This window comes from Mytilus galloprovincialis, chromosome 1 (genome assembly GCF_965363235.1).
Source record: "Mytilus galloprovincialis chromosome 1, xbMytGall1.hap1.1, whole genome shotgun sequence".
Lineage (NCBI taxonomy): Eukaryota > Metazoa > Mollusca > Bivalvia > Mytilida > Mytilidae > Mytilus > Mytilus galloprovincialis.
Genome location: NC_134838.1, coordinates 50,307,831 through 50,333,395, shown reverse-complemented (window position 1 = coordinate 50,333,395; position 25,565 = coordinate 50,307,831). Strand labels below are relative to the sequence as shown.

Genomic DNA, 25,565 nt, shown 5'->3' with positions numbered 1-25,565 from the left:
TAAAACGAAAGTGGCCGCATTCGTGTTCATCCTTAATATTGCAATGTAAGTTGTGTTTTATGATAATACATAAAATATATAAAGGTTGTGGATGAACACGGATGCGGCCACTTTCATTTTTGACAAAAACAATCTGAAAAGTGACGTTTTTTGGCATATTTGAGAGATTTTTCATATTTGAGCTTCAATCGGATCGTTTTTAATGACTTAATCAGTTGAAATCTTTCACATAAACTAATTGAATCAAGTGAAATAGACACTTAAGTGTTTATAAAGTGGTCAAAAATCTTTCGTCAGATGAAACTGAAATTTGAGGCCAAAATGAGTCCTTACCGGACCTACTCCTTTGTAACATTTTGTTTTAAAAGATACAAGTGTATTACTCATTTTTATTTCATTTGGTAAACTGTTCCATATTTGAGAACACCCGATGCAACTGGGGTTTTCCTATTCAATAGATGTTAGGTTATGTGGGGTTATGCTGTTCAGCCGATAACATAGTATACTATGTTACTATATAGTATTGGGTTATCCTGTTGAATAGAATGATTTTATGCAGCAATTATAACCAATCAATTGCAGTTTCCCAGCATGCTTTTCAAAGAGTTCTAACATTAGCCATTTTCAAATAACATAAAAAGCACGTTCAAATTTCATCAAGTTTTCCTTTTATTTCTCGTACATCTCAACTAGACATGTCGGTAAGCTATTTTAATGTTTTATCATCTGTCCGACTAGAGATATTTGAAATATTACAGGGCTGAACCTGTGCCCATCTTTATTGCAGACTGAAATGTGATGTTGCAGTGCTGCGTTATCCATACCCTATAATGGTACTATGAACTAAGCAGATTTTCTTCTTATAATAATGATATATGAACGTTGATTCCTTTGTGCGTACTGGATGCACTATATCATGTATATGCAGACTATGCAACTACTTTCTAGAAACTTCGTAGCAATTGAAATTGAAAAAAATAGACGCTTGCAACCAATGATGCTCTCATACAAAATCTATAATATTATATATATGAGATTTATTACATGATTTTAAAATGTTTTCCAGTAAATGTAAAATGCTAAGAATTTGTCCGCGGCGGGATTTTTACTTTTGTCACGTGACCGTTAAGTCAAAATGGCGGACATCCAGTAATAGGAAGGTGGCCGCTACAAAAAATATTAGTTGCGGTTTATCGGAGGACCTCCAATGGATTTTAAACGGGAAGCTTATTTTCTTATATACCTTTGAAAAATAACATATTAAACCATCAGATATAGAATTGACTACCGTTTACTCACAGACAGTAGTTTCTGTCAATGGAAAAAAAAGGGGGGGGTACTATCCACATTCGTATGTTAAATCACTCGCACTTGTTTTTGTTAATGGGGGATGGGGGTGAAAAACTTTTCATTTCTTTAGTGTTAATTGTTTTCACTTATTATTCTTTATCTTGGATCTCCTGTAGTTGGTAATCGCAATACTGGTATACCACTATTGTCCACAATACTGGTATACAAATTTTGTACCAGTATTGTTACTTTTTTTTGGTAGATTAGTACCATAGTCACTTCAGAACCATATATATGGGCAATACAATTTGTAACAGATATATCTTCTTCTTCTTTAATTGCACTTGTAAATACTGAGCACGCAGGTTGACGTTTGCACAGCAGTATCTGCGTTATGGATTTCCACTGCAGATCAATAGTATAGATGTAGATGTAGATGTGGTACAAATACTTATACATTTTTGTACTTGGCAAGCACTCCGACAGTTAGAGAGCTGTTCAGGTAATATCTGAAAAAGTTTATAATCTAGTAAGAGAAAGTACACAAAGACTGAATACATAAATATCAATATAGGAAGTGTGGAGGGAGGATTTGCAGAAATACCATCTTAATAAAATATAGACACTAAAATATACTACTGAGACCTGAAAAGAGATAGCTAAAAGAAAACATAGAAGAAAGTAAAGAGTTTGTTAAAATGCTGAGACAGTATGGTTTCCTTAAGCAATGACAATGTTAAGGAAAAAACATCAGAAAATTCAAAACTTCCTTTATGACAATCACAATGTTCCATCAGTTAAACATACAATTATTCCTTATTAAATTGTCATGTCATATTTCATTATGCATATATATTTGACACCTTTGATAAAAGATTAATTACCTATATATGTATTGTTTATTTAAGAAAACACAATACTGGTACAAATTTTTTATACCAGTATTGTGCACAATACTAGTATACCAGTATTGCGATCACCAACTACAGGAGATCCTTTATCTTTAAAACACTGGCTATTATGTAATCACATGAATTACTATTATCTTCAAATGATATTTTCTGTCCTTTATGTCCACCCACTTCATTATTTTTTTTCTTTTTTCCTATCCACATCCTCATAGGGATATAAGCCTTATTATAACAAACTGACCACTTAATAGGAACTATGGCTGTGTTGACATCTAAAATAATACTCAGAATTACCTGAGCAAAGGAAAACATCTTGACTCTTGAGGCCTTTATTTCTAATTGCTTTAATTATCTTAATTTACTCTTAAACTTGACACAATGACCAATGATATAATTTGTTGAATTTATAAAAATAAAGATTAGAACTACTACTGCACTAAGTGTGAAAATTAAGATTAAAACAAATTGCATCCATAGTATTCTAATAATGGTTAGAAAAACAGCAACTTCTTCTTCTTCTTCTTTTTTTATACACATGAAAAATATTAAAAGAATGGACACGAGGAATGTTTAAAAGAGTCAACAAACCAACTATAAAGCACAAAACAGCCAAGGGCCATCAATGAATATGCTTAAGCTTGTAAAAGATTTTTTTTATAGATGACCTTATCATGCTGATATTAGAAATATTATTTATATTATTTGATAACCATATTTCCTTTATAATTATGTAATATTCTTTTCATTGATAAAACCAGTAACAAATAAAGTTGAGAAAGGAAATGAGGAATGTGTCAAAGCGACAACAACCCAACCATAGAGCAGACAACAGCCAAAGGCCACCAATGGGTCTTCAATGTATCAAGAAACTCCCGCACCCAGAGGTGTCTTTCAGCTGGCCCCTTAATAAATATGTATATACTAGTTCAGTGATAATGGACATCATACTAAACTCTAAAAGATACACAAGAAACTAAAATTAAAAATCATACAAGACTAACAAAGGCCAGAGGCTCCGGACTTGGGACAGGCGCAAAATTGCAGCAGGGTTAAACATGTTTATGAGATCTGAACCGTCTCCTTATACCTCTACCCAATGTAGATAAGTGAACAAATGCTTGTTTAAAAGCATTACTTTAAGGTTCCTTTGACTAAAGGTTTCACCTCGATATGAAATGTATTTACATTTGTAGTATAAACATGATAAAGTTAATACTAAAACCGCTCACAGTGTAAATATATTTCAGAAAACAAACTTATCAGAGGAGACCAAGGATATTTTAAAGGAGCTGTTTGCCCAAGGCATGGACTGCAAAGGTATAAAAAGCAGTGTGCTGCACAACAAGGCTGTTGAAAGAACAGGACTGCCGTTACAGGTTATCAAGGTATTTTAATTTATATGCCAACTTGGCAATGGTGACTTTAAATTTTCATGTAATACATTGCATTATTAAATAGGCTTTCAAACTGTAACAAAGGATTTGGATTTGGATTAATACCAAAACACTGTACATGGTGTATCCAGTCATATATATTAATTCAAAGTTTATACATGTTAATAGTTTTTCTGATTTTGATATTTTATTCAACTGTTTTGATGGAATTCACATGTATGTTGTATCATTGTGTCATTTTACAATACAATGTACATGCATTTGCTCACATGCAATACCAATCTTGAACAAACAATTAATAAATTCATACCTATTAAATATTATCCCCGGCTTAATATTTTTCTATGATTTTGATTGGTTAACGCACGTCATTACAAAACCCATAGCCCCTGGGTGTTGCTAACCCATATTCCTGGACATTGCTTACTATTATCCCAGGGAACTTCACGCTTGTGAAATATAAAATTCTGTAGATTATTCATGATGACTGTAATTTAAATATTTTAATAATTCATTAATGATTTGTCCTATTATGCCAATCATTTACACTCATTTCATTAAATGCATCACTTGACTGCCTCATTGAAGGAATGGGACTACTGACCTAGCTATGCAAATGACTCACTTTGACGTCAGTCACGTCACACCATCTATGACATAACTCTCACAACATTGAGCACCAAATTTGACTCCATCCAGTTTTTCTGTCTCAGGATTAAAAAACGTCTTATATTTGACTACCTGTAGGGTTTGACCAAAGGTAAGTACCCTACACCTTGTAAAAAAAATGTCAAATTTCCAAATTTCAATTAAACTATTTTAGATAATGAAAAAAACATTGATTTTATGCAACACTTTGTACCCAAATTTCCCTAAAACTCTTCCAATTCAAACTAAGACCGGGGATTAATTCGTTATCTACGTTCATATTGCATAGATAATTTATAGCGTCATTCTAATAAAATCAGGAAAAAAAAACTATAGTACAATGTATAAAAATATCCATATGAATAAAATTGATTATGGACCTTATATACCTTGAATGATTCTACATATAACATGTAACCACTCAGATAAAATAGCTTAATAATTGTGAGATACTAAAAGTCTAATTTGATTTTTTTACAATTTCACCTTTGTCATTTTGGAGTCATATGTGCCTGATTGAATTTATTTTATACTAATAATTTAAGGACTGGATTGGCAATTATAAAAAAGTCGTGGAGGGAAGGAAATATGAAGCACAGCCACGGACATTATACCTCAAAGGAATGACTGGGTATAATTGTTTTGTTAGAGAGAAAAAAGGTAAACTGCATACATGTATGTTAATATATATAGCCTATCGTTATTTTAACTGGGGCTAAAATGGCAAGAGGTTAATCTAAAGGAAGTACACCACTAATTAATGGCCCCATTGCTTTCTATGTTAAATTCCTCAATTTCGAGTGGTCACAGCTCTTTTAACTTAAGTTCAAATAAAGTGACAATCATTACATGTCAAAGCAACACCTTCTGGTGTCCTGTACTGAAAAAATCAACATAAAACTACCCATAACACTTTGGTTTTGTACATTTCATGAGCAGAAGATTAAATAATATAGTCAAACACATACTTATAACCCAATCAAAGTCTCATACTTTACATGAATTTCAAGAAAAATAACCAAAGACAGACCAAAAAAGACTCATTTTTGCAAGAGTTATCTCCCCTTCCAATGTCAATTTCCATAGGAAATTTAAAATGCTGATTTTGTGTTTTTCTCAAGTTACATTTTATGGGACTTTTTTCTTGTGTATAAAAAGGGCATAATGCTATAGATTAGAACTAAAACATTTTCTGTTGCAATTAGTTTGAGGTTCACTTCAAAATGTTATCGATTACAGCTGGTTAAGATTATCCCATGCCTGCTTGACTGACTTCACTAATTGCAGTAGCCTAAAGAATATTTACTTGAGCTATTGCTCATAAAAATATAATTTGATGAAATTTGGCATCAATGAATAGTAGCCTCAATTGAAGGTTTAAAAAGTTTTTCTTTTGACCTTTTTTAAAGAAGAATTAATGGAAAAACTTGTGTTTGCTTATTCTTAAAAGAATTAGTCAGGTTAGACAGTTGATTAACCTAATTTTATATTTGTTTATTTAAGATCAATTCAATGACATAGCAGACTGGGCACCTGCCTGGAATTTGTTAGGGCAGGAGGAAAAGGAGGCATATAAACAGAAGGCAAAGGAAAAGCCAGTGGTACCACCTCAACCACAACAGAAAGATGCCTTTAAAAGGCTTAAGATTATCAGAGAACATGTGAGACTTATTTTTTTTAATTATTATTTGATTTAAGGGGGCTCGCGGGTCTAAATCGATTTTTTTATTTAATATAGGATTTCTCTATATTTTTCTATAAATTAACTTTATCTTATACCTAATGGAAAAATTAAATAAAAATATGGGGTCACCGTGCATTTACTCTCACAATCTGCCTTCGAAAAAAGATTACATATTTGTTAATGTCCTTTTTTTCTGTTGAACTAATATGAGAAATATTGGTAATATCGAAATAAAAAAAGAACTAAATTACAGAAATTGGTTAAATTTTACAATTTTTTAGTTTATGTACAGCCTTTTGGAAAACAATAATAAAAAATATAGGTCACCGATGAGTTAAAAAAGATATTTCATTTTTAGCCAAAAAAATGTCACTTTTGCACCAAAGGGAGATAATTTGGAGCTTTTTCAATGATATCTAAATTTTAAAAGTCACCTGGAGCCAACATGTATTGATTTTTTTGAAAAATTCTTGTACCATAAAATAAAGTAACAACTACTAAAGGTAATTAATAAAATTTGTAAAGAAAAATGAATGTTTGAATTTTTTCTGAAAATCTTATACCCTCGAGCCTCCTTAAACAATTTTATTCTGATTTGCTTATAAAATAAACTTTCCTGAAGACCCAACTTGTAATATGATGGCAACATTTTTTCAGTTACCGGCAATATGTGTATGTGTTTTGATGCATGCTGAAGTGAGCATTTTCCATAACTTGGCATCCACCATCATCTTCGTCCGTTCAATTTTAATGCCAAATAATGGCATTTTTGCACCAAAGGGAGATAATTTGGAGCTTTTTCAATGATACCTACATTTTTAGTGTCACATGGGGCCAACTGCAATTTTTTTTTGGAATTATTTTTGTACCGTATGATAAAGTAACAACTACTAAAGGTAATTAATAGAATTTGTAATGAAAAACAAATGTTATTTTTTTCTGAAAATCTTATACCCGCAATCCTCCTGAAAAGGCATTTTTTAAGCCACAAATAAATGTATATTGAAAATCAAAAATAGTTATTGATAAAAGATTTAAGCAAAAAATTACAGGTGCGCAAACTAGGCTCTTGATAAATAAATATCAATAAATAGTGAGTGTGCACAATTTTTTTTTTATCTAGGTTTGTTTGATATTATTTTAATCCTCAGTCAGACCATAATCAAATATTTTTCTTTTTCCCTTCAGATTGTTGAACTTGAAAAGCATGGTATAGATGTAGCTCTGGTAGGCATTGACACCAACACTGGATCCCAGATCCTTTTAGGAGATGGAAAATCTGCTGCCTTCCTTAAATCAGAGGACATCCTGCAGAATTTGTTTGCTTTTCATTCACTAGGTCAGAATTTTAACATTTGTATGCCCTATTTATGGGCATTTTGTTTTCTGCTCTGTGCATTTGTTTGTTTGTTATCTTTTGTTTGTTTTTCTGTCTGTTTCACTTCAGGTTTAAGTTTTTGGTTGAGGTTTTTAGTTTTTGGATTAAGTTGAATTCCAATCAACTTGAAACTTTTTATACATGTTTCCTGTGATGATCTTTCTAATTATAATGCCAAATTAGAGTTTTTGTTCCATTTTCACAGTCCACTGAACATGGATAATGATAGTGCAAATGGGCATCCATGTACTGGGGACACATTCTTGTTTAAATTACATACAAGTTTAATTCAGTTTACCAAAAATTGTCACTACCTGTACCTATCGCTTTTTGTCTGAACTAGACAGAGCCAAAAAACCAGACATGGTGGCAGAGCATTAACAATGTATAAGTTTGTGATTACATCTAGTTTATAGTGAACCACTTTTGGTATGCAGTTGTATAAGTGTAGGCATTTCTTATTTCCATGAAAAATATTTTCCTCTGTCCCTATGTCATAGTTTATTGACTTTGAAACTTTTGCTTAGTTTACTTGTTTTATTTTGTGATTAGGTTCAAGGGGATTCATTAGTGGCATTAGTATTATTTTATCCAAATTTCAATAGAAGAAGTAACGAAATTATTTTCAGTTTGTAAGTTTTTATTTGTATAACGTCATGTTTAACAATGAAATCTATGCACCAAAATCATTTATGAAGTTTTGCAGAATTTTATTTTATTTCAAGTTTATACATTTTTCCAACTGTTACAACTTATTATTTGTTTGTAATGCATTAGATTTGGAATAACAGTACGTACTATAGTTGAAGAGTTGCCACCTCAATTTTGATTTGATGGTTACAAATATCCGTTTTACTGTGTCCACTACCTGTCACCAGTTAAACTGCATTTACGAATCACTTCAACTAGAGTACTTTCATTCCTATGTGTGAGGTTGTGCATCCAACTATGGAATGGTCCTTTATAGACCTAGTTACCATGGAAACTGTTCAAATATAATAAAAAATATTGGCAAGGTAGCCTGGCATCATGAAGTGACATCTGCTATTGCTTGCCAATTCTAGTTATTTTTCTTTTTGTATGTTTAACAATCTAGTTTTAATATTGTGACTTGACATTACTTTTTTTCTGTAGGAACCAAAGAAGTACCAAAAGACTTAAAAAGTCTTCAACAGGAGGCTCAAACCCACATGAACAAGTTGTATTGTAAGTGTAATGTCTTTTACTCTACTTCATATGAAATTTCAGCTGCAATGTGGAAAACTTTAATGCTGAGTTTATAAATCTCGTAATAATAATGTTAACTTGAAGAAAAAATAAAATTGAGAATGGAAATGGGGAATGTGTCAAAGAGACAACAACCCGACCAAATAAAAAACAACAGCAGAAGGTCACCAACTGGTCTTCAATGTAGCGAGAAATTCCAGCACCCGGAGGCGTCCTTCAGCTGGCCCCTTGAAGAAAAAAGTCCATTTATAAGTTTAATACGGATTAACAGGTACAACGTTTTAACAAAACTTCCTTCTGGATATTAGCTTTTGATCATAAACAAGTTTTTATTCAAGTTTGGTACAAATCCAGAATAGCTTAAAAGTTATTAAAATTTTAAAAACTTTGACCACAAAATAGAAATAAAATAAAATGGAAATAGGGAATGTGCCAAAGAGACAAAAACTCGACCATATAAACAGAAAACAGCAAAAGGTCACCAATAGATCTTCAAATTCTGGAATGTATTGTTTCCTGGCAGAAAAACTAAGTCAATTTATAATTATGTACAGAAATTTTTTTATTTTATTTTTAACAAATTGACTTCTGAATACTATCTCATTGTCATAAACAAGCTTCTGTCCAAGTTTGGTAGAATTTGAGAAAAGTCATTAAAATTTTAACCACAGAGTGAATTTAATGTTTCCCAGCAGAAAAACTAAGTCTATTTACAAGAATATGTCATTAAATTTTAAAAACTTTAAACACAGATTGAATTTAATGTTTCCAAGCAGAAAAACTAAGTCTATTTCGTGTAAAATACGGAAAGTTGAATTTTATTTTTACAAAATTTACTTCTGGATACTATTTAATGATCATAAATAAGCTTCTGTCCACGTTACAAATTCAGGATAGTTTAAGAAAGCTATTAAAATTTCAAAAAACTTTAACCACAGAGTGACTATTTGTGGATGCTGACGAAACAGAATGTAGGATTGCTTTGTCTAACTTTTTTGTTTAAACTTAAAGGCTCAACAAAAATAATCAAATGTGTTTTAGTAAATACTGTTTTATATAATTTTTTTTTTAGCAAAAGCAGTGGGAAAAAAACAAGCTTTCCCGTACACAAAAGTTAAAAAAGGAATAATAGAAGTGAATGGTATCCCCCTTGATGTTCTCCCCCTTAAACCTATGTCAGATTATGGGGAGAAAAAAATGAAAATGTTTTTAAACATAAAGGAAATTTCGGTAGAAGTGTAAGTACAATTAGACATTTTAACTTTTATATCCATCCTGCAATTAATAGAGTGGAACAATGGTGAACAGTGTTTTTGGTCTGCACATCTTCTCAAGTTAGTTAAGTCTACGTCCTGTACACTAGAAAACCAACATCATTTTACGCTTATTGATATAAAATACCATTTGTCAACCATGCATCTTCAATGTCACAAATTATTTTTAAAATTATAATTAATTAAAGCTATATAAAAAGAGTCAACAAATACATTTTTATAGTTATTGCCCTTTGACAGACAGGTATATAAACTAATGCACATACTTAAGAAATTTATGCATGTTTTAGAAGTAAATTTTACCAGTTTTTCAATTTTATTGTTTATTTCAGGCCCACATCTCCTGAATATGAGGTATTATCATTACCAGTTGACAATGGTAAATAAATATAACATACTTTATTTAAATGTCTTTTATAAATTTTGTCCTGATTATGCCTGAAATATTTGCCACAGCAAATAACAATCAATCCTATTTTAATTGCAAGCTTTAGTCAAAATGTAACTTATACACAATGCTTATTACTACAAAACACAGATCAAGTTTGAATATTGGTGGTGTCACTGTTCTAGAGTTATGCCCCTTTATAAATGGAAAAATTTCAATTTTTTTCGTTTCCATTCCCTTACTTTAGTGTACCTCAACAAAATATTATGAAACCTTATACACACAAAATACAAATCAAGTTTGAACTTAGGAAGCGTCACTTTAACCATTCCACAATTATGCCTCTTTATAAATGGAAAAATTACAAAAATGTGAGTTTCCATTCTCTTATTTAAGTAACTTCCAAATTTTTTTCAGATGAAAATGCAACCACCTGTTAATTGTTAATGTCAGAGATTTGATTGAAACAATAATGACAGGTTGTAATGGGCATTATTTGTGTGCATGCATTTTTATTGGAATTAAAACTTCTAGTTTATGTCTATTATCAATTATCTTTCAGCTATAGAAACAGAATTGAATATGAAGGTGCAGAAGGCTGTTGAGGAGGATAACTTGATTGGTAGTAATTTTATTTTATTTAGTGATTAGTTCATAATAACATCTGTAAACATTAAAAATATTGAAGCAAATTTCCCAAAAAATCTGCCAACCGGTTTTACATAATGGTGTTTTTATCAAATTTCGTTCATTGCTATATGTGTACCAAAATATATATATATTTTCCACAAAAATATATTTATTTCTTCATAAAACTGTTGTTACATTATCAGAAGGTCAGTTTCTTTTTAAGTTAACAAAAAATAGCAGGACTTTAAGTTATATATGTAATGAGTTTCTGGGCAAAAAATATATTCATTTAGTTATCCAATGATGATACTGACCTATATACATTAACCTTATATGATCATATTTTAACCTTTTGATATCTTAACATACATCTATAATGTGAAATTAAATTTTCTGATCAGCTCTGATCTAGTCTGATCTGTTTACATTGCTGAACAATTGACCTGTTCAGTCTGCTGCAAACATCTGACCATACATCAACTAAAAAAACATTCCAAAAGTTCCTAAAATTAACCTTACAACAACAACAGCATACAAGAAAGACTAAAATACATTAAAAAATATAACACTCAAAAAGTAACTCAATTAAATAATTCATTATTCTGTGGTAAAACAGAGATTAATAAGAGCAATTTATATATCCCTCAGCTAGATAACTTGCTAAACTGGTTCAAAATTGCATGTACAGTGAGATTTTAGAATTCTTATATGAGTATATACCATTTGCCTAGATTGTAAAAGGCTACCATAAAAAAAAAAAACTTGAAAAATCATAAGATTAGTTTGACCAAGAGCTATTCTGTTCCATATAGAAGTCATAAAATACATGTTTTATTAATTTCAATCAGAAAAAATGCAAAAATAAGAACATGGATTCAAGTCTTAACTGCATGCATGTTGTATGACCATAAAAGGCTAACATACTTGAGTATGCCAATTTAAGAGCTTAAATTTCCCATAAGCAGGACGGTTGACCAAAACAGATGATTAAACATGATTACTTACATCATGTTTGACTTATTTTCATTGGAATAGGTACAACTTCTAAAAATTGGATTTCTGGTGATTCTCTGTAATAGGAAGTACACTACTAATTAATGGCCCCATTGCTTTCTATGTTAAATTCCTCAATTTCGAGTGGTCACAGCTCTTTTATCTTAAGTTTAAATAAAGTGACAATCATTGCATGTCAAAGCAACACCTTCTGGTGTCCTATACTGAAAAAATCAAAATACCTTAAATGGCATATAAGAAAGAACTGGTTCCCGGAACTTCGGATGTACCAAAACAAGTACTTCTGATCTGACAAAAAGGCAAAATGTACCCTCCTTTTTAAATTTCATGCCATTTTTGTATTATTCAAATTTATCAGTCAAAAAATTTTCTACAATGATCACCAGTCATGCAGCTTTCATTTGATACCAAAATTAATAAAAAAATCTAAATATTTTGAAAGTTATGTCCATGCGTAGGAACTATTTTGTGTTAAATATGTATTACTTTCTGGTATGTGCTTTCTTGCCGGGCCCGAATTAGTGGTGTTACACCTAGAGCACAAAAATTTGGGAACGAAATTTGGGACACCAAACATGTCTGCTCTATGGTCGGGTTGTTGTCTCTTTGGCACATTCCCCATTTAAAAAAAAAAAAAAACTATAATAGAACTTTCGTCATATCTTGTTTTCATGGTTACAAGTTAAATGTGAATTTGGTTTTTATTTTCTAAATATCTTTTACCCAAGTCTAGTTAATAGAAAATGTATTATTTTCTGATGGATCATGACTACAATACACTGTCGCAAAAATTCTGAGATTTTAAACCAGGTTTTTAATCCTGCTTAGCCTGAAAATTCAATAATTGATTTAACATTTTTAAAATATATTTATCACAATTAAAAAATGATGTGTTTAGTGAGCAAAAGATTGGATATGGGGAAATGTAGTGAACATCACAAATTCTTATAAGATGCTCCTCTTTCGCTTTGTAAATTGGCCATGTTCAATTCAAATAGATCATGGTAAACATGTGCATAACATATGTTGTATTTTGAACGGTGCAGGAGATCAAATCAGACATTTCTGTTACTTAATTGAAAAAACGAAGTGAAAACTAACTATGGCACTGTAATTCAAATTCAAATTCATGCACAATGATACAGATAATGATTATAATGTTATGCATATTTCCTTTAGCAATGCTTTAGGGACAATACTTTGTTTTATAAAAACTTTTTTTTTTTCAAACCAAGAAAATTTGGTAATGAAAAGTAAATATTGGAGATGCAGTGAAAATTACCATATTAATGATTTTATTTTTGTAGAACCTGGAAGTGAAGAACTACTCTACAATTTACTGGTGACTCCTGAGGTTGAAGAAAACATTTATTCACTTGCATCACCAGCAGTCACACACATACTCCCATCACAACCAGTCACACATACACTACCATCACTACCAGTCACACAAACACAACCAAACAAAACAACAGTCAAAAGATCATTAAAAAAACCATCAGCCAAACAAACATTCACACTAAAAAAAACACCAGCCAAACAAACACTCACACTAAAAAAAACACCAGTTACTCATGCATTCACATCACCACCAGTCACACATACAGTACCATCACCACCAGTCACACATACACTACCATCATCACCAGTCACACATACACTACCATTACCACAAGTCATACATACACTACCATCACCACCAGTCACACTAGCACTCACTTCACCACCAGTCACACATACACTACCATCATCACCAGTCACACATACACTACCATCACCACCAGTCACACATACACTACCATCACCACCAGTCACACATACACTACCATCACCACCAGTCACACATACACTACCATCACCACCAGTCACACATACACTACCATCACCACCAGTCACACTAGCACTCACTTCACCACCAGTCACACATACAGTACCATCACCACCAGTCACACATACACTCACTTCACCAGTCACACATACAGTACCATCACCACTAGTCACACATACACTACCATCACCACCAGTCACACATACACTCACATCACCACCAGTCACACTAGCACTCACATCACCACCAGTCACACATACACTCACATCACCACCAGTCACACATACACTCACATCACCACCAGTCACACATACAGTAGCATCACCACCAGTCACACATACACTCACATCACCACCAGTCACACATACAGTACCATCACTAGTCACACATACACTACCATCACCACCAGTCACACATACAATCACATCACCACCAGTCACACATACACTACCATCACCACCAGTCACAACTACACTACCATCACCACCAGTCACACATACACTCACATCACCACCAGTCACACAAACACTTCCATCTCCACCAGTCACACATACACTCACATTATCACCAGTAACACTAGCACTCACTTCACCACCAGTCACACATACCAGCAAAAGACCAAGGGGGACAGCTGCTAACAGGACAAAAGCCACTAAAAAGAGAAAGAACAACAAAGGTAATAAAAGTGCAAGTTAGAATTTCAATTGTAACTAGAATGACACAGAAAAAGCTCTGCATTATCTGGATTTATCAGTCATCTGTTATTTTCTAATAATTCACTTGAACAGAAATTATTTATATGATATTATGTATTTGGTATATTTATAACATGTCAAATATCTTGACAAATTGTGTTTTTGATGTTTATGGCATAGTTAAAATATAAATTTTTGATTAGAAATAATGCAATTGAATGTTAAAATTAACTTCTTCTAATTAACAAACTATTAAAATTGATATTTTGACTAACTGACATTTCGTTTTTGTTTAAATTCATCATTAACATTGCTGTACATATAGACTTAGGTCAGTTTCACCAAAAAGATGACTAAGATTCATATAGATCACTTTGCTATGAAATAAATGAACTTCTTTATTTTTCATATAACTACAATGTTTTATTTTTCTTTCAGAATGGGGAGTGAAAGGCATCATTGCCACAAGAACAGTAGAAAATTCACGACAATATTTGATTCATTGGGATGGATTTAGCCATGACCATGATTCATGGGAGCCAGAATGTAATCTGACTCCAAGTCTAATTGGACAGTTTTTTGCCAATAAAATTTGAATTAAATTTTTTATATAATAAATACAATTTAACAACTGACCACCAGCGATCCTGGATTTAAGCCAATATATAAGCTGCGTTGAATAGAAATCGACCTTATGCTAGTACACATTTATATGTACATATAAACAGCTGTGATTGGTTTTAGGAACATTCAACATGTTCAAATATGGAATATCTAATATTTAATGTTCTTAGTACAACTTAAAGTTTCTAACAGTTATAGACTTTTGATATAGATTGTTTTTTCCAGCCAAAATAGGATAACAGATATCCAGTTGCATAAAGTGTATTTCTATCGAAAACTAAGCATACAATGTTATAGAGTCTTCAAGAAAGAACATTATTTGCAATAAAACAACTCTTCAACAGTTATCATGGATTTAAGTAATTGTACATTATTTGGCCTTCAACAATAAATAATCTGTACACTAAATCAAGTATCCACCGAAATACTTGATTTCAAGCAATAATATGTAATCTGGCCTTCAACGATGAAGCATTGTTACAATAAAACAACTTGCCACCAGAGACAGTGAATTTAAGAAAATGAATGTTACATAGCTGGTCATAAACAATGAATAATAGTAACAATAAAACAACTCTCCAACAGATATTGTGCATTCAACAATGAATAATCTGTACAAAAATGCAATTATCCACAGAGTATATGGATTTAAGCAAATAAAAGTTATCTGGCCGTCAACAATGATAAATTGTTACAATAAGTCAGCTCTCCAAAATGTATTGTGGATTTAAGTAATTGTATGTTTTCTGACCTTGAATAATAAAGAAATAAAACAACTCGCCACCAGAGCCTTTAACAATGATGAATTATCACAATAAGACAACTCTCCACCAGAGCCTTCAACAATGATGATTATTACAATAAGACATCTCTCCAAAATGTATCATGGATTTAAGCAACTGGATGTTATTTTGGTCTTCAACAATGAATAATCAGTACAATTATACAATTCTCCACCAGAAAACCTTGATTTTAGCAATTAAATGTAATCTAGCCTTTAACAATGATTGTTTTTTGTCGAGCCTGCAAATTTTATATCAGAAACCTTGACATAGGGATAGTGATCAGGTGGTGGAGGCGCTAGCTTTAGTTTTCACTTAACCTTGACCTTATTTCACAGATCAGTGATAAAGGTTAAGTTTTGGTGCATGGTCAAGTCCATATCTCAGATACTATAAGCAATAGGTCATCTATATTCAGTGTATTTACATATTCAACTGGAAGGTGCATTTGACCTTGACCTCATTTTCATGGTTCAATGGTTATCGTTGAGCTTTTTTTGTTTTGGTCTATTTTTCTTATACTGTATGCAATAGGTCTACTATATTTAGTGTATACGATGATTGTAAAGTGTGTATGTCTAGTTGCCAGGTGTCATCTGTGGTCAAAGTGAAGTTTTTGAGTTATGTCTATTTTTCTTATACTATATGCAATAGGTCAACTATAGTTGGTGTATGGAAATGTTTAATGATCTATGTTTTATTTGACCTTGACCTCATTTTTATGGTTCATTAAACAGTTAAGTTTTGGGTTTTGGTCTGTTTTTCTTAAAATATAAGCAATAGTTCAACTCTATTTGTTAAACTTTTATTTTCCCTGGCATTGTTCATCTTACCTTTACCTCATTTTCATGGTTCATCGATCAATGTTAAGTTTTTTCTTGGTTAATGTTAAGATTATGAGACAGTTTTAATAAACCTTCAAATTTAGTATTATCAACTAATATCAATTAGTAAAGAAGGCGAGAGATTTCTGCGTGTTCACTCTTGTTTTACCATAAGACAATTCTCAACCAGAGAACGTGAATTCAAGCAAGAATTGTATGTTATATGCATGGCCTACCGAAGAATTACAGTAAAACAACTCTACACCAGATATCGTGGATATCATCAAGTACATGTATATGACATAATAATGTATATGGCCTTCAACAATCAAAAACGCTACCCATCGAATAACTGTTTCATTGATGTATGAACAATGTATAGAGCTCAATCCCATCGAATATCTCGGCCTGGTTGGTGTATAAGAACGTTATATAAGTGGTAAACCGATCGAATAACTGTCTCATTGGTGCATGAACATAATATAACCTATACCAATCTAATACTCTGTCTCATTGGTGTATAAACTAGGTATACGACATATTAACCTCGAATAACTCTGTCTCATTGGTGTGTGAACGTTATATAGAACCTAAACCTCTGGAATAACTGTCTATTATTCGTGTACGAACAAGGGATTGCAGCGAGTACTTGGGTACTCGCTCGGATTGCCGAGAAGACTAATCGAGTACTCGCTCGGAAGGCCGAGTAGTCGAGTACAGTTTGAGTACTCGGATACTAGTTTGCCTGCTATACATCTTGAGACATTTCTCTTCACAGTTCTACTCAATTTAGGTCCGTTGAAATATCCCTTTACAATAAATTAACAACATAATTAAATATGTTTATCCTGATGTTACTATAGTAGTACCAGTAACGTCCTTTCCTTCCGAGGGAATGTTTCCATATGTACTACTTGTAACTAACAACCGTAAGTCAAACAGTCACAGTCCTTCGTCTGAAATTGTTGACTATATCATATTTTTAAACAAAACAAAAATAAACTGACCTACGGAAGCGTTTCAGCGCCTTACAACTTTTCTTTTTCACCGGCAAAATAGCGATTTATATAGAGTTTTGCTATTTTGCCGGTCTTATTTCATTTTTTTAATCAAGACTTTATGCAATATTTTTTAAAGGAAACTTATTAGGCACTGGCTACGGTTACATGGAAATGTAACAATAATAAAAATATTATTGTTACATTGGAGACTAAATACCGGAATGCATGGTTGGGTAAGGACCTGTTTAATTACGAATGTAACAATAATTATTGAGGCTACGGTTACATTGCGTTTATATTGTTACATGGAAAACAGCGATGTACGATGGGACTAGTAATATGTACTGAATAATAAAAGTTGAAGACATTCATTTTATATTTACCATACATACAATTTCTTCATTGTCATTTTTATTTACAATGACAGTTTCTACAAATCCAGTATTACTAAGTGTTTTTTAAAAGCATGTATAAGTCCTACACATTTTTGATGAACGAAAATACGTCCTCCATGGATACATGTACATACAGAAGTTCCCAGTATTTTAATTAAGTTACAGTTAGCAAACTTTGCTTTTGATGTATCACCTTTTTTAGAACTGCGTTTGTATAGTTGTATGAAATTTGTGTCTTAATATTGTTGTTTAATTTAAAACGCATCCCAACTGCCAAGTTTTAATTTGTTCACCCTAAACAAAATTGGTAATAGAAATATCTTCATCCATTGTTCAAAGTATAATGACACTGTAATAAGAGTAGGTGTGCAGTGCAGTTAAATACTTTAAAGTGAAACCATTAACCTATATTTTTCGCCTTTGACATTACTAATGTGAAGTAGTATCTAAAGTTAAGAAAATCAAAACCATTAATACGTATAACTATAATTAAACACCATTTGTTGAATAATAATATTTATTATTTATCATTATTTAATTTACAAGTATTATTTAGTACATATGAAAGAATTAAGCAATAAAACTATTATAGAAGATTTGAGTTTAATAATCTAGCGTACATTGCTGTTTTTCATGTAACAATAACGTTATGTAACCGTAGCCTCAATAATTATTGTTACATTCGTAATTAATCGGTTCCTTACCCAACTTTGCATTCTGACAATTAGTCTCCAATGTAACAATAATATTTTTATTATTGTTAAATTTCCATGTAACCGTAGCCAGTGCCAACTTAATAATGAATAAATGCATGATATATATGTGGCTCGATGTCAATAACCATTTAGTTCTCGCCTTGCCTTCCCGGTCATTCAATTTGATGAACTGCACTAACTTTTAATTACATGTACATACGTCAAAAATACTTATAGAGCATGTTAACATTGTCAGAAAAAAATTAAAAAAATTGTTTGCAGTCTCGATGAAATATGATTGATGACAAAGGCTTTATGCACGTTCTGTACCTGTCAAATTTAAATTATGAAAACATTACTTAGTATTCTACAGTAAATATCTAGCTAGTAATAGAAAACCGATCTTTCTGTATACAAAAATAATGAGTCTGCGGTTTTTAGATAGTCTGTAAGTATTGTCTGTAATTCTTAGATACAGTTTGTAAGTATTGTCTGAGGTTCTTATATACAATTGTAAGTTTTGTCCAAGGTTCTTAGAGTTAGTCTGTAATTCTTAAATACAGTCTGTAAGTATTGTCTGTAGTTCTTAGATACAGTCTGTAAGTATTGTCTGTAGTTCTTAGATAGTCTGTAAGTATTGTCTATAGTTCTTAGATAGTCTGTAAGTATTGTCTGTAGTTCTTAGATACGGTCTGTAAGTATTGTCTGTAGTTCTTAGATACGGTCTGTAAGTATTGTCTGTAGTTCATAGATACAGTCTGTAAGTATTGTCTGTAGTTCTTAGATAGTCTGTAAGTATTGTCTGTAGTTCTTAGGTACGGTCTGTAAGTATTGTCTGTAGTTCTTAGATAGTCTGTAAGTATTGTCTGTAGTTCTTAGATACAGTCTGTAAGTATTGTCTATAGTTCTTAGATACGGTCTGTAAGTATTGTCTATAGTTCTTAGATACGGTCTGTAAGTATTGTCTATAGTTCTTAGATACGGTCTGTAAGTATTGTCTATAGTTCTTAGATACGGTCTGTAAGTATTGTCTGTAGTTCATAGATACAGTCTGTAAGTATTGTCTGTAGTTCTTAGATAGTCTGTAAGTATTGTCTGTAGTTCTTAGGTACGGTCTGTAAGTATTGTCTGTAGTTCTTAGATAGTCTGTAAGTATTGTCTTTAGTTCTTAGATACAGTCTGTAAGTATTGTCTGTAGTTCTTAGATACAGTCTGTAAGTATTGTCTGTAGTTCTTAGATACAGTCTGTAAGTATTGTCTGTAGTTCTTAGATAGTCTGTAAGTATTGTCTATAGTTCTTAGATACAGTCTGTAAGTATTGTCTATAGTTCTTAGATACGGTCTGTAAGTATTGTCTATAGTTCTTAGATACGGTCTGTAAGTATTGTCTATAGTTCTTAGATACGGTCTGTAAGTATTGTCTATAGTTCTTAGATACGGTCTGTAAGTATTGTCTATAGTTCTTAGATACGGTCTGTAAGTATTGTCTATAGTTCTTAGATACGGTCTGTAAGTATTGTCTATAGTTCTTAGATACGGTCTGTAAGTATTGTCTATAGTTCTTAGATACGGTCTGTAAGTATTGTCTATAGTTCTTAGATACGGTCTGTAAGTATTGTCTATAGTTCTTAGATAGTCTGTAAGTATTGTCTATAGTTCTTAGATACGGTCTGTAAGTATTGTCTATAGTTCTTAGATACAGTCTGTAAGTATTGTCTGAGGTTCTTATATACAATTGTAATTTTTGTCCGAGGTTCTTAGAGTTAGTCTGTAAGTAGTGTCTGCAGTTCTTAGATACAGTCTGTAAGTATACTAGTCTGAGGTATTCATATACAGTTTGTAAGTATTGTCTGAGGTTCCTATATACAGATGTAAGTTTTGTCTCAGATAATTAGATTTAGTCTGTAAGTATAGTCTGCAGTTCTTAGATAGTCTGTAAGTATTGTCTGTAATTCATCTTTAATATTATCTCGTCTTGAACATGGACGTACTGGACGTAAATAAATTGCTGGACAGACGTCTAGCGGTTACATGACCGAATTATTGTATTCATCATTAATATTTTATCCGACGTCCTCGGAACATGAATGAAATATTTGTCGCTGGACGTGCAGCCAACATCAATCAATCAGTCTAGCGGTAATATGGTCTAACTATTGTATTTATCTTTAATATGATCTCTTCCTGAACATGAATGAAATATTTGCTACTTGACGTAAATAGTTTGATGGACAGACGTCTAGCAGTGGTTTCATGACCTAACTATTTTATTTATCTGTAATATGATATCTTTCCGCTGACCATGAATAAAATATTTGAATTCGGGACGTGAATAGATTGCTGGACTGACGTCTAGCGGTTACATGACCGAACTATTGTATTCATCATTAATATGATATCCGACGTCCTGAACATGAATGAAATATTTGTCACTGGACGTACAGCCAACTTCAAATAATCAGTCTAGCGGTAATATGGTCTAACTATTGTATTTATCTTTAATATGATCTCTTCCTGAACATGAATGAAAATATTTGCTACTTGACGTAAATAGTTTGATGGACAGTCGTCTAGCAGTGGTTTCATGACCTAACTATTTTATTTATCTGTAATATGATATCTTTCAGCTGACCATGAGTAAAATATTTGAACTCGGGACGTAAATAGTTTGCTGGACTGACGTCTAGCGGTTACATGACTTAACTTTTGTTTTCATCTTTGATATGGTCTCTTCCTGAACATGAATGAAATAGTTGTCACTGGACGTAAAATCAACACCATTCAATCAGTCTAGCATTAATATGGCCTTACTATTGTATTCATCTTTAATATGATCTCTTCCTGAACATGAATGAAATATTTGCCACTCAGTGACGTAAATAGTTTGCTGGACAGGCGTCTAGCGGTTACATGACCGAACTATTGTTTTCATCTTTAATATGGTCTCTTCCTGAACATGAATGAAATAGTTGTCACTGGAAGTACAGCAAACATCAAGCAATAAATCTAGCGGTTACAAGACCGGTAGCAAATCTGTTAAAACGACACACTAAAAGACAACTTCAATGGAAATGCCAAATGAATTTCCATTTTTCTACAGAGTTATTCGATTCGTATAAGCTATATATATATATATATATATATAAAGTTCATACACCATATCACCAATGAGGCATATACTATTCCATGGATATAGACGCTATATATCGTCCATACACCAACAGACCAATGAGACATACAACAATGGGATACATAATTATTTCAGAGCCACCGCATCCGTTGTTTTTATTGAACCACTTGGAAGATTGTAAGTTACATTCTGGTAGACCTTAATGATTTTTACCGATTGAAACCGTCAACACATCGGATTTATTTTTACTTATGTGTTATACTTTGTCGACGTCCCTTCTTTTAAAAGATTTTTTTTTTGCACAGTTCTACACAACATAAATTTATTTCGCTGAACAGTTGGGACAAATTCAAACTCTATCCCACTCTTTCTTTTGTAATATGGAACCTTGTTGTACAATTTTAGAGAGACCCATGCCATACACAAGTTATTGTCTGGAAAATAGAAAACTTGAAATGCTTGTTTTCGGACTTGTACCGAAATCCTGGCATGTTTGGGCCAATAATCCTCAAACTCAATCCCATTCTTCCCTTTGTGATAAGGAACCTTGTCGTACGATGTTAGCCGCGAGATCCATTCACACAAGTTATTTTTCTGAAACTACAAAAATGCTTGTTTTGGTCCTTAATTTCTAATCCTTTGGCACCATAAGCACACAAAAAATCCCAACCTTCCACTTGTGGTCAAATTTCAGAGCAGTCACAATACTTATTCCTAAAAGGTTAGGACCCAATCCAAACTTTTGTTGTATTGAACCCAAGACTATATGTGTTTATTGTGTTATAGTAGTCTCAGATTGAACCTTCTTAAAAAGAAATCAAAGATCAATTCACTTAAAATAAAGTTATTGTCCGAAAATTTTTTGGCAGTTGCATAAAAATGCATGTATCAAGTCAGGAATGTGACAGTTGTTATCCATTCTTTTGATTAGGGACTTACCGTTTCAATTTTTCCTCGGACTGTTCAGTATTTTTTAGTTCTTTGTTTTTATGGATATTGTATATACAAGTACAATCTAAATATCATCATGCTATGCTCACAAAGACGAGTTATAAAAGATTAGAATTTGAATCAGAATGGGAAACGACTTCTTTCTAGTGTGCTGGATAGGGGAAGCCAACTGCTGATGTTTACAGATATAGTTCATATCTCTGGTTACTTATATAAATTAAATTTTTAATTCTACTTTCCCTGTTCTTCTCATGTACAAGTCCCAGTTATTAATAGTAAGGTTTGTTTGATTGTTGTTAATAATCGAAAGAGTGAGTTTAAGAAGACGAAAACTAAATTTTGCTGTCCTACACAAACTTTATTCTACAATAATTGGACAATTACTTGTAAAAGAATTGTCTCCCTAGTAACATGAGGTACTGTTTAGATGGTGTGCAAGAAATGAAGTGATTTTTCAGGTTTTATTACAGTAATGTGGTTATATCATATTGATATAGATATACACATATTGTAAGGTGTAGGTCCAAGTCATCGATTATGGAAATGAGATCTTGAGACTGGTTTCTTGAGTGATAATTATGGTATTTTAACTTTGGGTTTCCTTTTCCTTGTATTTACACCAATATTCAATATTCCAATTTATTACACATACTAGTATATGAATGATAAACTATGCTCGTCTCTGCAAGTGGAGTCATGTGAGAGTTAAGCATGTTATTTCATGCTGGTTTCAGTTCATGAATTGGAAGATAAGTACATTATGTCTTTGACGAAGAGTTGCCTCAATATCACACACACTTCATATTAATTTTATAGTCATTTATTGTGGTTCCATATTTTTCTCTTCCAAGATATCATAAGCAATTGCTGACATATTATATGTAAGAAATAATTGTATGGTGTCAGCTGTCGGAATTAGACCTCGACTCAAGGTTCAAGTTACATTAGTCACTGGAAAAATTTTCTTTGATATATACTAAAAGAGGGGCAAAAAAAAAATGTACCATCCTTTCTCAAGTCTGCAAAATTACTATTCAATGTAAAGAACAACATTGGGTATAGGTTACATAAATTTATTTATAAAGATATTTAGGTTCCATTAAAGTTGTTAAACATCTGTACAATATCATTAAATCAAAAACAATCAAGCAATAAAAGTTTTAAAAAGCATAGTTTGATTTGCAGCAGGCCAAGTTTACAGGCTTATTCCATCCATGCCAGGGACTTATAACCTTACGACCTTTCACAGTGCGCCAGCGGGTTATATCCTGTTCTGCAAATCATAACATGCAATCCCCCTCCCAACTTTCGTTAAATTCCTACCCGAAATATATTAACAGCAAGTTTTTTTACCAAAACAAACATCTCTATAGTCAAGAATGTTATTAGTTCTATATTAAAAAATTAAAACAATAACGTTTAGGGTTACTTTTAATTTATCATCATCAAGCAACACCAAGAATTTTGTGATTACAACCAATTCACATGATCTATTCAGACATATATAAACTGCATATAAACTTGTCCAGATTGTATTAATTCCAAAACAATCAATTATAAATAAAAGTTTTAAAAAGCATAGTTTGATTTGCAGCAGGCCAAGTTTACAGGCTTGTTCCATCCATGCCAGGGACTTATAACCTTACGACCTTTCACAGTGCGCCAGGGGGTTATATCCTGTTCTGCAAATCATTTTATGCACCCACTCCTAAAATTTCAACCTGATTAATCTCAACAGCAAGTTCCTCTAAATAGTAAAATTAACAACTCATTTGTTTTAATAACCTTTCTATATTGCAAAATTTATGAATTAAAAATGCAATAATTTTAACTTTAGACGGCCCACCAATAAGAACAAAAGGCATGAAAATTAAAGAATATTAATAAACTTTAAAAAAAAAATCACCTTTTTTTTAACCAGGTACATTTTCTGACATGATTTTTTTTAAAAGCTTCTCCTGTTGAAATTGATCTAATCTAACACTAAAAAATCATTGTTCTCAATTTCCTAAAAAAATATTGTTGGTATTTCTTCTTTGGTTGGTAAATTTAAGGATCTGGACAATTCAGTATTCAATTTATCATGAACTATTCTTGGTACAATAGAAACATCTGTAACAGTGTGTTCAAATAATGTGAAACATGAATGAAAAAGAGTTTCAATCTAAAAATGTTTCACAAACAGGTAATTAATTTTGCCTAAATGGAACCGGTTTCCTTTTAAAGGTAAAAGATTGTTGATTGTGTCAAAAATTTCCTTACTCTGTTTACTTAAATAAAGTAAATATTTATTTATTTCAATGTCAATATTATTACTTTCTTCTTCTGCATGGTCAATCAAACATTTGGACTGAACAGCCTTTTGTTGGTTCTCAGATATCTTTCTCGATTCCAACTGATCATATATTTCTGATTCAAGTGACAAAAATTGTTTAGAATCCAAATTTGTGTTGTTAATAGCATTCAGTTAGTCCACTCCTTTTTTTATCTTTAGAAAGTTGCTTGAGAACTGTTTGCTTATACGGATTCCAATGGCTTGACCCTCTGAAACCAGAAATTGTTTAGAATCCAAATTTGTGTTGTTAATAGCATTCAGTTTGTCCACTCCTTTTTTTTATCTTTAGAAAGTTGCTCGAGAACTGTTTGCTTATACGGATTCCAATGGCTTGACCCTCTGAAACCAGAAATTGTTTAGAATCCAAATTTGTGTTGTTAATAGCATTCAGTTTGTCTACTTCTTTTTTTATCTTTAGAAAGTTGCTTGAGAACTGTTTGCTTATACGGATTCCAATGGCTTGACCC

The 25,565-nt window shown here is 32.0% G+C and overlaps 1 protein-coding gene across 1 annotated transcript; it reads left to right on the top strand.

The window, feature by feature from the left end:
- Positions 1 to 1,150: 1,150 nt before the first annotated feature.
- LOC143077414 (uncharacterized) lies at positions 1,151 to 14,963 on the top strand. Its single transcript, XM_076252971.1, has 10 exons — positions 1,151 to 3,586; positions 4,789 to 4,903; positions 5,747 to 5,904; positions 7,116 to 7,266; positions 8,440 to 8,511; positions 9,605 to 9,770; positions 10,139 to 10,185; positions 10,757 to 10,816; positions 13,146 to 14,342; positions 14,800 to 14,963. Exons 1-10 carry the CDS (start codon positions 3,506 to 3,508, stop codon positions 14,955 to 14,957), a joined length of 2,205 nt encoding a protein of 734 aa, XP_076109086.1. The 5' UTR covers positions 1,151 to 3,505; the 3' UTR covers positions 14,958 to 14,963.
- Positions 14,964 to 25,565: the final 10,602 nt, after the last annotated feature.

What these genes read in the sequence shown, in the direction of transcription:
- LOC143077414 (XM_076252971.1), top strand. Translation starts at nt 3,506, where the DNA reads ATGGACTGCAAAGGTATAAAAAGCAGTGTGCTGCACAACAAGGCTGTT. An exon ending in ATCATTACCAGTTGACAATG is followed by an intron (nt 10,186 to 10,756) that starts GTAAATAAATAT and finishes ATTATCTTTCAG; the next exon opens with CTATAGAAACAGAATTGAAT. An exon ending in TGAGGAGGATAACTTGATTG is followed by an intron (nt 10,817 to 13,145) that starts GTAGTAATTTTA and finishes TTATTTTTGTAG; the next exon opens with AACCTGGAAGTGAAGAACTA.